The following is a 16,833-nucleotide window of genomic DNA, read 5'->3' on the forward strand; positions in this document are numbered from 1 at the left end:
GTGTCAGCTCCATGTTTGCCATGTTCAGCATTATGAACTTCACTGTAAATCTTGTATGGTGCTGGGTACTTAGGAACATGGCTCAAGAATATTTGGCTGAATAAATAGATGAGGTTAAAGTCTATACCCATCCTGTGACAGCAGCAATTATGTTTAAAATAATAATTAGCTTTATCTTTTTTATTGATTTCCTGCTGTAAAGTTTTGCAAGACCTTTCCTATACATAATCTTATTTCAAAGTTGAATCTTCAAACAGCCCAGTGAAATGAATAAATTAGTCACCCATCTTTCTGTAGCTTTAGAAAACAACCAGACCCACTGCCATCAAGTTTATCTGACTCATAGTAACCCTATGGAACAAAGGAGAACTGCTCCTTAGGGTTTTTGAGACTGTAAATCTTTATGGGAGCAGACAGCCTTCTCTTTCTTCCACTGAGTGTGTGGAGGGTTTGAGCCTCTGACCTTGTAGTTAGTAGCCCAATGCTTAACACACTACGCCATTAGAGATCCTTTCGGTATTTATTAAAGGCACTGAGTATTCTCAAGAGAAGTTAAATGACAGATCTGTATACCTAGGAGATGAGCTGTTCAAACTTAGTAAAGGTTCCTATTATCTTTTTTACCCTATTTTACTTGTTTGTTTTTACTTTTCTTACTTGGGTCTCCTTTTTGCTTACCATTCATTCTGATTCCTTTACTACTTTAATAGTTCTTACTGGAGTCCTGGTGTGGCACTGTGGGGTAATGCACTAGACTACAAAGTCAATTTGAACCTCAAGGTTGGTGGTTCAAGCTCACCAGTTGCTGCTTGGAAGCCCTATATACAGGATCACTATGTGTCAGAACCCAACTCGATGGCACTTAACAACACCACCACCTTTAATAGACAAGATTGCATCTTCCTGCCAAATTGGAATTTGTATAAAATACAGTTTCAGTTTTTCTAAACTATGTATTCAGGCTGTGTTAAGAGATAAGGACCATGACACATTTAGCTAATTTCTTAAATTCTTTGTCATTCATCTACCATGATTGTAGAAAATCTCTTATAAGGAATTAGCTAATGACCTCAGTCCATCTGGAGTCCTGGTGTGGCGCTGTGGGTTAATGCGCTGGACTGCAAAGTTGGTTTGAACCACATGGTTGGCAGTTCAAGCTCACCAGCCCCTCCTTGGAAACCTTATACACAGTCACTATGGGTCGGAACCGACTCAAACGCACATAACAACAACAAGGCATTCCCTCTCAATTTTCTAGCTGAGCTTTTTCTTGCTCATTTTCCTTCTTATTGATACAGTTAAAAACTAGCTCAAATGATCGCATTTAATTTGTAAGCATCAAAAATCTGCTTTCAAAATCGCCTGTTTTTCTTTCTTCCTGTCATATCTATACCATCCAATGTTGCTGCTTTGTGAACCTGCAAATTAATAATCAACAGAGCTGAATAATGAAAGTGATATGTGTTATTAAAGTCCTTTGTTTATGAAAAACACTTAGTGTTCTGCAAAAAAAAAAAAAAGGAGGGGGTCAGGGTCTGGGATGGCAGAAGAGTGGGAAATGTTCTTTTCTCTCATACATGTTCAGTGTCAAGAGAAAAAGGCCACTTTTTAGGAGTCCTGGTGAATTGAAGTTGTTTACTGCACTTTTTGTCTCTAGTGTTTTTGGGTTTTTTAAAGTAGTTTCTTAAAAGCCTTTTAAGCAAAATAATTGGATTTTAACATTTTGCAATATTACCTTATGGCAGGTTTAATTGAAAGGTCTTTTTAAAAAGAATATTAAATATAAATAAAATTGAATTAGGCCAGTTGAGTCTAATCAGGGCAATAAGTTGCATTACTTCTGTATGATGAAAATAATTTGGAATATCTTTTTCTTGTATTTCAGGCCTTTTTATGGTTATCATGAGAAGGAAAGACACTTTATGAAGATCTATCTTTATAATCCTGCAATGGTGAAAAGGTACAAGAGAAATGAAACTATCGCTATCTCTTAAGTTCTTTAGTAATTAAAGAAAAAATACAGAAAAAAGACTTAAATATTTGTATCCTTATATTAAAGAGACATTCATAGGTACATATATGTATATAGAAAGACCCATGAGCAGGCCAATGCTTATGGTTTGGGCTCTAGGAAGGATATTTTAAGGTGGTGGGATCTTGGTTTATGTCCCCAACTGCTTCTTTCCTTTTAGGTTTAGGGAGTTTGTGGGAGTAGATAAAGATATTGTTCTTAAGTGCCATCGAGTTAGTTCCAACTCATAGCAACCCTGTATGGGGTTGCGAAGGAAGCAGCAGTTTGAACTGCTGACCTGTGGTTCGCAGGCCAGTGCTGATCCACAGTGCCACACCAGAAGTGCCTAAGAGAGATGAGGGCTACCTTATGTGATCTTAATGTTCTGCTGGCCAGCCCAGATGCTGAATACTAAGAGAAACTCATTCTTCAGTTTTAAAACAAGGCCACAGTGAAAGAGCTTCTGAGATCTCAGAATTCTGCTCATTCCTTATTAAATGTTGTTGTTGTTAAGTGCCCAAGTTGGTTCCGACTCATAATGATCCTATATAGATAGAGTTTCCAGGAGCAGCTGGTGGGTTTGAATTGCTGGCTTTGTGTTTAGCAGTCCAGTGCTTATTGTACATTACTACGAATTAGACGTTAGTGAAACTTTTATTTCCTGAGCTTTTTGCTTGTTTTATTTTTTGGTAGTTTTTTTTTTTTTTTCCTCTGAATTAGTCTCACTGTCTACCTCATTTTCTTAATCCTCTTAGAGCCCAAGTTATTGGCAGCAGGGATACATACAAATGTTTGTGGACACTGGACACCCTATACAGGGTCACTATGAGTCAGAACTGGCTCAACGTTACTTAGCAACAGTAACAAGTCATGAGTACTTCACTGAATAACAGCCCTAATCCCAATATATGATTAATCAGTGAGAACTAGTTTTCTCAATAGTCTAAAGCCCTGACCTTATTTATTATGTAAGGCACCAAATTAATAATCTAGAATGTGCATTTATTGAAGGTGATGTTTTCTTGTGCCAGTTATCCTCTATTCACACTTTCTTATATTCATGGGGTACAAAATAACAAGCTGTGGTTATTACTTGTTTCACACACATTGGTAGGTGATTAAACCTCATTTGTTTTCTTACCCACAAAATATGCTAGAAGATGGAATCATGTATTCTACTTGAACTATAAATATAATCCATTTTTCACTGTTGAAATTACATACTTTTCCCAATAAGTTTGCATTAAATTATAGTCAATTTATCACAGTGTCTACCAGAAGTTACCTGATTTATTGATATATTCACGTACTGATTTTTAAATAAATAACTACAAAATACTTATATGATACACCATGAAAGTTGTTAGGTAAACAGTGGTGAGCAAAATTTGTATGGTGCCTGCCCTCAGGGAACTTACAGCCTAGCAGGGGACACAGTAAACAAGTAACATAATGTAGACTTAATAATTGTGATATAGGCTATTAAGGAAAAGAGCGGACTATTACTGGGCCTGGGGACTCATGACGATAATCTCAAGATCAATTGGCATATCATAATCCACAAAGACAATATTCTACATCCTATGTGACCCCTAGTCTCCACATCCTGAGACCAGAGGAAGTAGATGGTACCCAACTACCATTGCTGACCTCTTTGAAGGGAACACAATAGGAGATTCCAGGTAAAGTAGGAGAAAAATGTAGACCAAAGCTCAAAATAATAACAATAATAAAAGGACCTGGCTTACTGGTCTAATAGAGACTAGTGGAACCCCTGAGATTGTACAGCCCTTGGACACAACTCTTTAAGCCTGGAACTGAACTCACCTCTGTGACCGAACTTTAAACCAAACAATAAACATTCATAAGGTGAACAAGCAACCATACTAGATCAAAAGGAAAGGATTTGCCCAGGAATAAAGGTCAGAAGGCAGAAAGAGATAGGTAAGGAGGAGGAATGGAAATGGTAAGCATGGGATGAAGTAGGAAATGGTAAGCATGGGATGAAGTACATTGTGGGATTGTAGTCAGTGTCACAAAACAAATTACTGACTACTAACTATTGATTGTAGTCAGTGTATGAATTAATTATTCAATGGAAAACCATTTTACTCTGTAAACTTTCACCCAACACAAAAGAAGGTTTAAAAACAAGCAAACAAAAAATCCCACAGCAAACTGTGAAAGAAAATTTTGTCTCCATTTTTGTGACTGCATGAATCATTGATGTTATAATACTTAACTAATATATAGTGTATAGGAGTCCTGGTGTGGCGCTATAGGATAAGCACTTTACCACAAGGTCAGTTTGAACCACAAGGTTTATGGTTCAGATCCACTAGTTGCTCCTTGGAAATTCTGTGTATGGTCACTATGAGTTGGAACTGACTCAATGGCACTTAACAACAACAATGTATAGTGTAGTGATAAGGACCCAGAGACTGAAACCAGATCATGTACATTCAAATTCTGATTCTGTTACTTAATAGCTGGTTAAATTTAAACAAGTTATAATCTGTGTCTTAGCTCTCATTCTTTAAAAAGGTTTGATGTTAGAGCCCACTGTTCTGAGAATAAAATGTGTTGATAGTAAATTACTTAGAACAATGCCTGGTGTATTACAAATACTGTGTACATATTAACTCATACATATAAAATATTGTAAAAGTACAACTGCTGTACTTTACTCCTACTTTTTGATTCTCTTCCCTGGAGTAATCACTTTTTTTTTTTTTTTTTTAAGCTTTTGTGAATTGAGAGATCATTTACATGGGAGAACATCAGTTTTGCACTCATCCTATTGTATTTTGTTTCATTGCAATGATTACAATCCCCTCTATGCATCATTATTTAACAGTATTTGCTTCTATTCCCTCTGTTGTGTTGTTGTTGTTGTTTTGATGTACACAAAAATAATCAGGAATATATAATCATTTAAACAAACAAGGGTCACATTCTGCAAGCCTGCCTCCTGGCTGCCAGTACATAGCCTTTCTATTTCCGTGAGACTAGTCCTTATCTGCTCAATCCCCCCATGCCATCACCTCTGCCTTCATCTCCCATATCTCTGCTTCTCTGGTTAGGGTCCCACATTCTACTCATGCTAGTCTCCCTTGATGGTCCTAGAGTCCTTTGTTCTTGGAATGTAAAATTAACTTCTCCCCCCTTTATGGTACAAAACTTGTGACTGTTGTGATGTGACCTTTGCAATTAGGCATAATAACAATTACTCAATATTGAATCAAAAGAATCCTATCCCCATGCCCTTTTACCAGATCCGCATAGACAAGATAAAAACTAATCAGTGGCAATTATACCTTCCCCTGCTCTTTCTGAAACTAAATTCCCTCTTGAAAACTTGGAAGCCAGCTACTTGGTGCTTTATAGTCCCCCTTCCACAGGAGAATGATGAGGCTTTCTGCTCCCGTAAAGATTTACAGCCTCAGAAACCCTGTGCAGGGTCACTATGAGTTGGAATCAACTCCATGCACAGCACATAACCACCACAACAACCTCCCAATTTAGATAGCCAGTGTCTTTAAGTTGCCCATCTCTATCAACCCTGTATATTGAGGGGATAAGCTTGATCCTTGATGTGAAGACTCCTTCCCTCTCTGTTGGTATTTTGAGCTACTACATCCATAAGTAGCAATTTCATCAAATTACAGCAATTTACACTTGCTTCCTTTATCAAATTTCTTTATCTTCCTCTAGTCAAGCTCTGGTCCTCAAGCTCTCGAAGCTAGGTCAAATGGGTACTATCTGCAAGTTTGGCCATTCTTGTGCATCTCTCCACACTTCATATCAGCTGGACACTTCACTCTCAGGTCTAGCCCTTCATGGCTGTGTCAGTGTCCATGGGCTCAAGTCTCCCCAAACTTCAGACCAACCAGTTCTTCTTCTTCTCTCTCATTTCGAGGTTGACAAGAGTCTATGGAATGTGGTCAAACAGCCCATATCTTCATTACTGACTTTTGCCCACTTCCACTCAAATGTAGACCAACGTGGTCTCCAGTGAGCTTACGTACCGCTCGTGTTCCCTTTGAGTTTCAGTCGTGGAGTGGGGTTTGTCCTGAAGGGACTTGATTACTTGCCTTGATGGCTCCCTGGCAAACAGCTTGCTTGTTCTTGCAATAGAAGAGGTAATCACTTTTAAGAGTTTCATATATGTCTTGTCTTTCATACAAATATGTACAGCTATATGCATGTACTTGTATTCTCTTTCTTAAATTTCCATGTAAAATTATCATACTAGCATGTAAAGTTACACAGTCGTAATGTTTTTTTTCTGCTGTTTTTTGTGGTTTGTTTTTTTTTATTGCCTAATCCCCAATACTTAGGCAATTAAAAAAAAAAGCAGACAGAAAAATACTGCAAGGTCGGTGGTTCAAGTTCCCAGCTGCTCCTCGGAAACTCTATACAGGGTCACTGCCGGTTAGAACCGACTTGACAGCACTAAACAACAACAATCCCCAATACTTAGAATAGTGTCTTGGCACAAAGTAATCAGTCACTAAATATCTGTTGAATTAATAAGTGGATACTATACACATCATTTAGAAACTACCCTTCAGATTCCTGTACTTGCTAATCTCTGTGATTTTTACTTTCATTCTTAAGCCATTGACTCTCTTGGTTTAAGAATACCTCTGGAATTTTAGATAGAAGCATCTTGATTACTGAATACAATCTTCTGTCCTTTCCTTAAACAATTTTTTAGGTATATTTTGCATGCTACAAAATTCACTTCTTTTTTCAACTTTTTATTGTGAAGTGAGTGAAAGTTTACAGAGAAGTTAATCAGTTTTCCATTCAACAAATCATGTACTTTGTTTCACCCAATGATTGCAATCCCCTGCATGTAAGAACAGTTATCCCACTGCTACTTCTGGTTCTTATTTCCATTCCACCCTACTTCCCACCCCTTCTCAACTTTTTCTTTAGGTAATTTTTGCCTTTGATCTTGAATGATTGACCATTCATTCCATAGTAAGCATACCTTACTAGTGTTGTTGCCCTCCCTATATATGTATATACTTTGTGACTGGTATGAAGGTGAGTTCTGTTCCAGATGTGAAGGGTGTCCGAGGGCCATAATCTTGAGTTCCTCCAGTCTCTTTCTGACCAGTGAACCTGGACTTATTTAATAATTTTTGAGTTTTCCACATTTTCTCCCACATTATTTAAGAACTTCTAATGTGAACCTTTTCAGAGCAGTTGGCAATGGTAGCCAGGCAACATCTAATTCTTCTGGTCTCAGAGTTGTGGTGACTGATGTTCACATGTTCCATTGATGTGTTGGACTGGTTATTTCTAAAAAATTCAGGCTTTTTGAGTTCACATTATTCAGTGAATTTTAGTAAATGTGCTGAATTGTGCAACTGTCACCGTAATTGTTTTAGAACATTTTCATAAGCGCTTCTTCATCTCTGTTTCTTCTATCTTTAACGTTATACCTGAGTTACTCCAGCTTTTCTTACACTTCAGCCTCATAGCCCTACTACTACTGCCTCATCTTGTTGCAGTTAATTCCTTTTTTTTTTTGTTCCCAGCATAAGAGTTTTGTCTTCTTAACTCTCTTACCTGCTAATTTTTGTTGTTGTTAAGTGCCGTCAAGTCGATTCTGACCCATAACAACCCTGTATAGGGTTTCCGAGAAGCAGCTGGTAAGTTTGAGCTACTGACCTTGCAATGGAAACTATTAATTCTTGATTAATCCATTTGTTTTTGTTTGCTAAATGCTTTGTTGTTGTTAAGTGTTGTCAAGTCAGTTGTGACTCATAGCGACCCTGTATAGTGTTTCCAAGGAGTGGCTGGTGGTTTTGAACTACTGACCTTGCAATTAACAGTCCAGTGCTTATCATAAAGTGCCACACCAGGACTCCTAGTTTCTGATTATTACAGGATAAAAAAAAAAAAAAAAATCACTGTGACTTCATCATTTTCAACTTTACCTAGGCCCAGCTTCACTTCTGCTTTTCTCTAATTAACACTCTTCACTATTCTTTACCCTCTTTAGACAAATATTTAAGCCCAGAGGCCTTGTTTCCTATCTTGTAGAGAAAATGGACACATAAATCTAGAACAGTTGTTCTCAAAGTGTGGTCTGAATGTCTCTGAGACTCTTTTAGGGACTCAGCATGGTCAATACTATTTTCATAATAATACTGAAATATGCTAAGTCTTTTTTACTGTGTTAACTGATGATGCAGACTGTTGGTGGGTAAAACTGCTGGCACCTTAGTCTGAATCGAAAAATGGCATCAAACTGTACTAGTCATTGTATTTTCCACCACTAAGCTCTCCTGGTATGGCGCTATGGGTTAATGTGCCGGACTGCAAAGTTGCTTTGAGCTGTAGGGTCAGTGGTTTAATCTCACCAGTCATTCCTTGGGAACCTTATACGGGTTGCTGTTGGTCAGAACCAACTCCACAGCTTTTCAGGACAACAACAAAGAACTGGTGTGGTGCTAAAGGATAAGCACTAGACTGCTGACCACAAGGTGGATAGTTCAAACCCACCAGCCTCTCCTTGGAAACCTATACAGAGTTGCTATGAGTTACAACTGACTTAACAGCACTAACAACAACAACAAACACTAAGAGGAAAAACAAAAATTGTTTACTTGAGAATACCTATAATAACACAATAAAAAGTAATTTTTATTAAGTCTTAATCTTTAAATATACATCTGTCTAACACTTTATGTGATAAACTGAAAGTAAGGGTAAGACACATCTCCTGTTTGCTTAAGTGCTATGATTATCCTTAGGAAAAGAAGCATGTATATAATTGTTTTCAGTAGCAAGCTAGAATGGCTTTTTTTTTTTTTTTTTTTTTTAATGGGACACCATTTTATTTGAAAGACAAATAAAAAAACTTGCATATTTGTCAGATATTTGTCAGATATTTCTCAAAAATGAACAAAGTAAAACTGTCACTTCAAGGGAAATAACTGATAGTGTAAAATTTGAGCTTTCAAACAAATATTAGAATTTTAGAAACTTTTATTTGCCTCTGTGAGCTTAACAGGTTTCCTGTACTTAAGATTTTCCATATGAGATATTAACAAATATGTTTTTCACCTTGTAAAATGAAATGCATCAACGCTTTGAAGATATGCAGTGGATCTGTATTTTCCAAATGACCAATGTATGCTCTCACAAAATCATGCATGGACAGAAGTTCCATTCATACACAAGATAAATCAGTAGATTTTAATAGAAAAGTATAAAAAATTCAATAATCTGGTTTCAGATTCCACGTTGCAACTAGCCTTTAAGAAACTGCCATTTCTTTCCATGTTATATCAAAAAAGAATATCCACAATTATCTGACAAGACTATTAAATACTACTTTTTCCAACTACATATTTGCATGAGGCTGGACTTTTTTTCTTATGCTTCAACCCCAACAATATATTGCAACAAATTGAGAAGCAGATGTGAGAATTCAGATCTCTTGGGTCAGAGATTTGCAAAAATCTAAAACAATACCTTTGTCTCCCTAAAATTTTTCATTTGGAAAATAGAATTATGTATTACTTTTTAAATTATCTATGCTAACAAAAAATAACAAGCCTCGACTTTCATTATTGAAAGATTCTCTGGGCAAATTATTGAATGATGCAGAGGGTATCAAGAAAAGATGGAAGGAATACACAGAGTCATTGTACCAAAAGGAAATCGTTAATGTTCAACCATTCAAGAGGTACCATATGAACAAGAGCCAATGATACTCAGGGAGGAAGTCCAAAATGCATTGAAAGAATTGGCAAAAAATAAGGCACCAGGAATTGATGGAATAAAAATGGAAATCTTTCAAGAAAGTGAGGCGGCACAGGAGGCACTCACTCATCTCTGCCAAGAAATTTGGAAGACAACTATCTGGCTGACTGATTGGAAGAGATCCATATTTGTGCCCATTCCAAAGAGAGGTGACCCAACGGAATGTGGAAATTATCAGAAGGATGTTTACCTGTGCTTTATTGACTATGTGAAGGCTTTCAATTGTGTAGATCATGACAAGCTATGGACAACATTGAGAAGTATGAGTATTCCAGAACACTTAATTGTACTTCTGAGAAATCTGTACCTGGACCAAGAGCAGTTGTTGGAACAGAGCGTGGGAACACTAAATGTTTTAAAATTGGGAAAGGTGTGCGACAGGGCTGTGTTCTTTCACCATTCTTGTTCAATATGTATGCTGAGCAAATAATACGAGAAGCTGGGTTCTATGAAGGAAAGCGTGGCGTCATTTTCAGCAAGCAATTGAGATATGCAGATGATACAACCTTGCTTGCTGAAAATGAAGAGGACTTAAAATATTTACTGATAAAGATCAAAGAGCACAGCCTTTGGTATGGATTACAACTCAATGTAAAGAAAACAAAAATCCTCACCACTGGACCATTAAACAGCATTCTTATCAATGGAGAAGAGATTGAGGTTGTCAAGGACTTCATTCTTCTTGGATCAACTATCAACACTCGCGGAAGCAAAAGTCAGGAGATCAGACGATGTATTGCGTTGGGCAAATCTGCTGCACAGGAACTTTTTAAAGTATTGAAGAGCAGAGATGTCAGCTTGAGGACTAAGGTGCGCCTGACCCAAGCCGTGGTATTTTCAATAACCTCATATGGATGCGAAAACTGGACAGTGAATAAGGAAGATCGTAGAAGAATTGATGCCTTTGAGTTGTGGTGTTGGAGGAGAATACTGAAAGTGCCATGGACTGCCAAAAGAACCAATAGATCTGTTTTGAAAGAAGTGCAACCAGAGTGCTCCTTGGAGGCCAGGATGGCTAAGCTTCGTCTCTCATACTTTGGGCACATTTTCTGGAGAGAACAGTCGCTGGAGAAGGATGTCATGCTGAGTAAGGTGGAGGGTCAGAGAAAAAGAGGAAGACACCCAACGAGATGGATCAGCCAGGTGACATCATTGATGGCGTCAAGTGTGGCAGCAGTAGTGAGGTTGGCCCAGGATCCGACATTGTTTCGTTCTGCTGTGCATGGGGTCGCTATGAGTCGGTTCCGACTCCATGGCACCTGACAACAACAACAACATGCTAACAAATAGCATATGATCAAGAGCCAATGATCCTGAAGGAAGAAGTCCAAGGTGCATTGAAAGCATAGGCAAAGAATAAGGCACCAGGAATTGATGGAATGAGTACAAATTGAAATATTCCAACAAGGTGAGGTGTCACTGGAGGCACTCACTCATCTTTGCCAGGAAATTTGGATGACAACTACGCGACCAACTGATAGGAAGAGCTCTGTATTTGTTCCCATTCCAAAGATAGGTGACCCAATGGAATGCGAAAATCATCAGACAATATCATTTTTATTCCATGCAAGCAAAGTTTTTTCCTAAAGGTAATACAGAAATGGTTGCAATCATATATTGACAGAGAACTTCCCGAGGCTCAAGCAGATTCAGAAGAGGATGTGGAATGTGGGATATCGTTGTTGGTGTCAAATAGATCTTGGCAGAAAGTAGAGAATACCAGAAAAATATTTACCTGTGCTTTATTGACTACACAAAGGCTTTCGGTTGTGTGGATCATAACAAGCTATGGACAACATTGCAAAGTATGAGTATTCCAGACTGCTTAATTATGCTCATGAGGAACCTTATACATAGACCAAGAAGCAGTTGTTCAAACAGAACAATGGAACACCAAATGGTTTCAAATTAGGAAAGTGTGTGACAGGGTGGTATTAACAACCTGTGTTATGCAGATGATACAGCCTTGCTTGCCGAAAGTTGAAAAGGACTTAAAATACTTACTGATGAAGATCAAAGACCACAGCCTTTGGTATGGATTGCATCTCAATGTAAAGAAAACAAAAATCCTTACCACTGGACCAATAAACATTCCTATCTGTGGAGAAAAGATTGAAGTTGTCAAAGACTTCATTTTTCTCTGTCAACCATCAACATTCATGGAAGCAACAGTCAAGAGATCAAACAACATATTGCATTAGACAAATGTGCTGCACAAGACATTTTTTTTAAAGTGTTGAAGAGCAAAGATGTCAGTTTTGAGGACTAAGGTGTGCCTGACTCAAGTCATGGTATTTTCAATAACCTCATATGCATGCGAAAGTTGGATAGTGAGTAAGGAAGAATAATAGAAGAATTGATGCATTTGAGTTTGATGCATTTGAGTTATGGTGTTGGAGGAGAATATTGAAAGTACCGTGGATGGCCAGAAAAACAAATAGATCTGTGTTGGATGAAGTATAGCCAGAGTGCTCCTTGGAAGCCAGAATGGCCAGACTTTGTCTCTCATACTTCGGACATATTGTCAGGAGGGACCACTTCCGGGAGAAGGATATCATGTTTGGTAAGGTGGAGGGTCAGAGAAAAAGAGGAAGATTCCCAGAGAGATGGATTGGCAAAGTGGCAGCATCAATGGGCTTAAGCGTAGCAATGATTGTGAGGTTGGCCCAGGACCAGGTAGTGTTTTGTTCTGTTGTACATAGGATCACTATGAGTTGGTACAGACTTGATGGCACCTAAAAACAACATGATAACACATGGGTTTATTGGTTAAAACTTAGTAAATATCTTAAAAATTTCTTAGTCTTAATTTCTAAAATGGTTAATATCAATAGATGTTAACTTATATAAACACAATTTATCTGTGTTTCCCAAGTTTTAAGAATGAATAAAGATCCTGAGACCAGTCTCTTTTTTGGTTCCTCTTAATAGCAAAAGGAAGGAGCTGTGGTACCATGGTGGTTACGAATCGGGCTGCTAACCTCAGGGTCAGCAGTTAAAAACTACCAGCTGTTCCACAGAAGAAAGAGGAGGCTTTCTGCTTCCATTAGGATTTACAGCCTCCAAACCCCTGTACAGAGTTACTATGAGTTGGAAGCAACTCCATGGCACATTACAACAACAATAGCTAAAGGGAGTCCTGGTGTGGCACTGAGTTAATGCGTTGGACTGCAAAGATGTTTGAACCGCAACTTCATCAGTTCACGCTCACTAACCACTCCTAGGAAACACTTATACAATGTTGCTGTGGGTTGGAACTGACTAAATGGCACAAACAACAACAACAATGGCTAAAGAGATCTCCCTTCCTCACCTAAAAGGATCAAGATGTATCTTCTTTGACCTTTTCAAGGACCTCTTTCAATCACAATTTGTCCTTATCTCCCTTTCTCACACCATTTAAATGATGAAAATACTGATAATTTTAAACATGTCTTTGAATGCAACTTGCACCTCTGGCAGTTCCCTGTCAATGTATTGTTGCAGCCATTTTGTAATTATCTTTAGCAAAATTTTACTTGTGTGCAGTATTAATGATGCTGGCCAATGATTTCTGTATTACGTTAGGTCACCTGTCTTTGGAATGGGCACAGATTATAGATCTCTTCCAATCAGTTGGTCAGGTAGCTGGCTTCCAAATTTCTTGGCATAGATGAGTGAGTACCTCCAGTGCTTTATAAGTTTGTTTGTTGAAAGATTTCAACTTGTATTCCATCAATTCCCAGAGCCTTGTTTTTTGCCAATGCCTTCAGTGCACCTTGGACTTCTTCCTTCAGTATCATTGGTTCTTGATCATAAGCTGCGTCCTGAAATGATTGAACATCATCTACGTGGTACACCGACTCTGCGTATTCCTTCCATCTTCTTTTGATGCTTTTTGTACCATTCAATATTTTGCCCAGGGAATGTTTTAATAATGCAAGTTGAGGACTGAATTTTTTCTTCAGTTCTTTCAGCTGGAGAAGTGCTGAGTGTGTTCTTCCCTTTTGGTTATCTAAATCCATGTCTTTGTACATTTTGTTGTAGTATTTGACTTGTTTTCTTGAGCTGCCCTTTGAAAATTTTTTCTTATACGTCCTCATTTCTTCCATTTGCTTTAGCATCTCTACATTGGAGAGCAATTTTCAGTGTCTTGTCTGACATCCTTTTTGGTCTTTTCCGTCTCTTTTGTCTTCTTAATGACCTTTTGCTTTCTTCCTATATGATGTTCTCAATGTCAACTCAGAACTCTTAGGTTGAGGATTCAGACAAGAATGTGGAATAAGGGATATCATTCTTAACATCAGCTGGCTCTTGGCTGAAAGCAGTGAATACCAGAAAGATAATTGTTGTTGTTATTAAGTACGTTGAGTCAATTCCGACCCATGGCAACCTTGTATAGGGGTTCCAAGGAGCAACTTCATGAGTTTGAACTGCCAACTGTGCAGCTCAAACGACTTTGTAGTCCAGTGCATTAACCCAAAGTGCCATACCAGGACTCTCTGTGTTTTATTGACTACCCAAAGACTTTCGAATGTTTGGATTATGACAAGCTCTCCAGAACATTGTGAAGAATGAGTATTCCAGAACTCTTAATTGTGCTACTAAGGAACCTCTGGTAGTGTAGTGGTTATTAATCGGGCTGCTAACCTCAGGGTCATCAGTTCAAAACTACCAGCTGTTCTGCAGGAGAAAGATGAGGCGTTCTGCTCCTGTAATGATTTACAACCTCGGAAACCCTGTACAGGGTCGCTATGATTCGGAACCGACTCCATGGCACATAACAACAACAACAACAAGGAACCTCTACATAGACCAGCAGGTTCAAACAGAACAAGGAGACACTCAATGGTTTAAAATTAGAAAGGTGTGTTCCAGGGTTATAGTCTTTTGTCTATACTTATTCAAACTGTATGCTGAGTAAATAATCCAAGAAACTGAATTACATGGAGAAGAATATGGCTTCAGGAATGGAAGAAAATTCATTAACAACCTTTGATATGCAGATGGTACAACCTTGCTTGCTGAAAGTGAAGAGGACTTAAAATACTAAGGAAAATCAAACACCACAGCCTTCAGTATGGATTGCACCTCAATGTAAAGAAAACAAAAATCCTCACCAGTAGACCAATAAATCACCTCAAGATAAATGGAGAAAAGATTGAAATTATCAAAGACTTCATTTTTCTCAGATCAAACATAGGCACTCATAGAAACAGCAGTGAAAAAATCAAAGGACATGTTGCACTGGGCATATCTGCTGCACAAGACCTCTTTAAAGTGTTCAAGAACAAAGATATCAGTCTGAGGACTGAAGTGTATGTTATCCAAGCTATGGTATTTTCAGTAGTCTCATATTCATGTGAAAGTTGGACAGTGAATAAGGAAGACCATAGAAGAATTGATGTATTTGAGTTATAGTGTTGGAGGAGAATGTTCAAAGTACCATTGTTGTTGTTAAGTGCCGTCGAGTCGATTCTGACCCAAAGTGACCCTGTACAGGGTTTCCAAGGAGTAGCTGGTGAACTTGAACTACCGACCTTGCAGTTCAAACGGCTTTGCAGACTGGCGCTTTAACCCACAGTGCCACACCAGGACTCCAAAAGTACATTGGACAACTAGAAAAACTAACAAATCTGTGTTGGAAGAAGTCTAGCCTGAATGCTCCTTAGAAGGCAGAATGGCCAGACTTGTTTCTCATTTGTTGTTGTTAGGTGCCATCAAGTTGGTACTGACTCATAGCGACCTTACGCACAGCAGAACGAAATCCTGCCCTATCCTGGGCCATCCTCAATATTGTTGCCACACTTCAGTCCATCTGCTGCCACTTGGCCAATCCATCTCGTTGGGGGTCTTCCTCTGTTTCTCTGACCCTCCACCGTACTAAACATGATATCATTCTCTATCGACTGGCCCCTCCTGACAATATGTCCAAAGTATGAGAGACGAAGTTTGGTTATCTTGACCTCTAAGGAGCCACTCTGGCTGCACTTTTTCCAAAACGGATCTATTGGTTCTTTTGGCAGCCCATGGCACTTTCAATATCCTCCTCCAACACCATAACTCAAAGGCATCAATTCTTCTATGATCTTTCTTGTTTACTGTCCAGCTTTTGCATGCATACGAGGTTATTGAAAACGCCATGGCTTGGGTCAGGCGCACCTTAGTCCTCAAGCTGACATCTTTGCTCTTCAACACTTTAAAAACGTCTTCTGCAGCTGATTTGCTTAATGCAATACATCGTTTGATCTCTTGACTGCTGCTTCCGTGAGTGTTGATAGTTGATCCGAGAAGAACGAAGTCCTTGACAACTAAAGTCTTTTCTCCGATGATAAGAATGTTGTTTATTGGTCCAGTGGTGAGTACTTTTGTTTTCTTGACATTGAGATATAATCCATACTGAAGGCTGTGGTCTTTGATCTTCATCAGCAAATGTTTTAAGTCCTCTTCACTTTCAGTAGGCCAAGGTTGTATCATCTGCATATCGCAGGTTGTTAATGAGTCTTCCTCCAATCCTGATGCCACATTTTCCCTCATATAACCCAGTTTCTTGGATTATTTGCTCAGCATACAGGTTGAGTAAGTATGGTGAAAGAATACAACCTTGTCACACACCTTTCTTAATTTTAAACCATTCAGTGTTCCTATGTTCTGTTCCTATAACTACCTCTTAGTCCAGGTACAGATTCCTTATGAGCACAATTAAGTGTTCTGGAATACTCATACTTCGCAATGTTGTCCATAGCTTGACATGATCCACACAATCGAAAGCCTTTGCGTAGCCAATAAGCACAGGTAAACATCTCTGCTTTCAGCCAAGATCTATCAAACATCAAACCTCAACAATGATATCCCTCGTTTCACGGCCTCTTCTGAATCTGGTTTGAACCTCTGGGAGTTTTCTGTCAATGTATGATAGTAGCCATTTCTGTATTACCTTTAGCAAAACTTTACTCACATGAGATATCAAAGAGATTGTCCGGATTTCCACGTTCTGTTGGGTCTCCTCTTTGGAATGGACACAAATATGGATCTCTTCTGATCAGTCAGCCAGA

At 38.5% G+C, this 16,833-nt stretch overlaps 1 protein-coding gene across 1 annotated transcript in view; it reads left to right on the forward strand.

Moving 5' to 3' along the window:
* REV3L (REV3-like, polymerase (DNA directed), zeta, catalytic subunit) overlaps positions 1-16,833 on the forward strand; it is a 216,320-nt gene that overhangs the window by 46,769 nt on the left and 152,718 nt on the right. The window contains exon 3 of the mRNA XM_006839926.1: positions 1,886-1,960. Coding sequence (XP_006839989.1) covers positions 1,886-1,960 — 75 coding nt within the window. The remainder of the gene's footprint in view (positions 1-1,885; positions 1,961-16,833) is intronic.

The sequence above is a fragment of the Chrysochloris asiatica genome, unplaced genomic scaffold (assembly GCF_000296735.1).
Source record: "Chrysochloris asiatica unplaced genomic scaffold, ChrAsi1.0 scaffold00027, whole genome shotgun sequence".
Lineage (NCBI taxonomy): Eukaryota > Metazoa > Chordata > Mammalia > Afrosoricida > Chrysochloridae > Chrysochloris > Chrysochloris asiatica.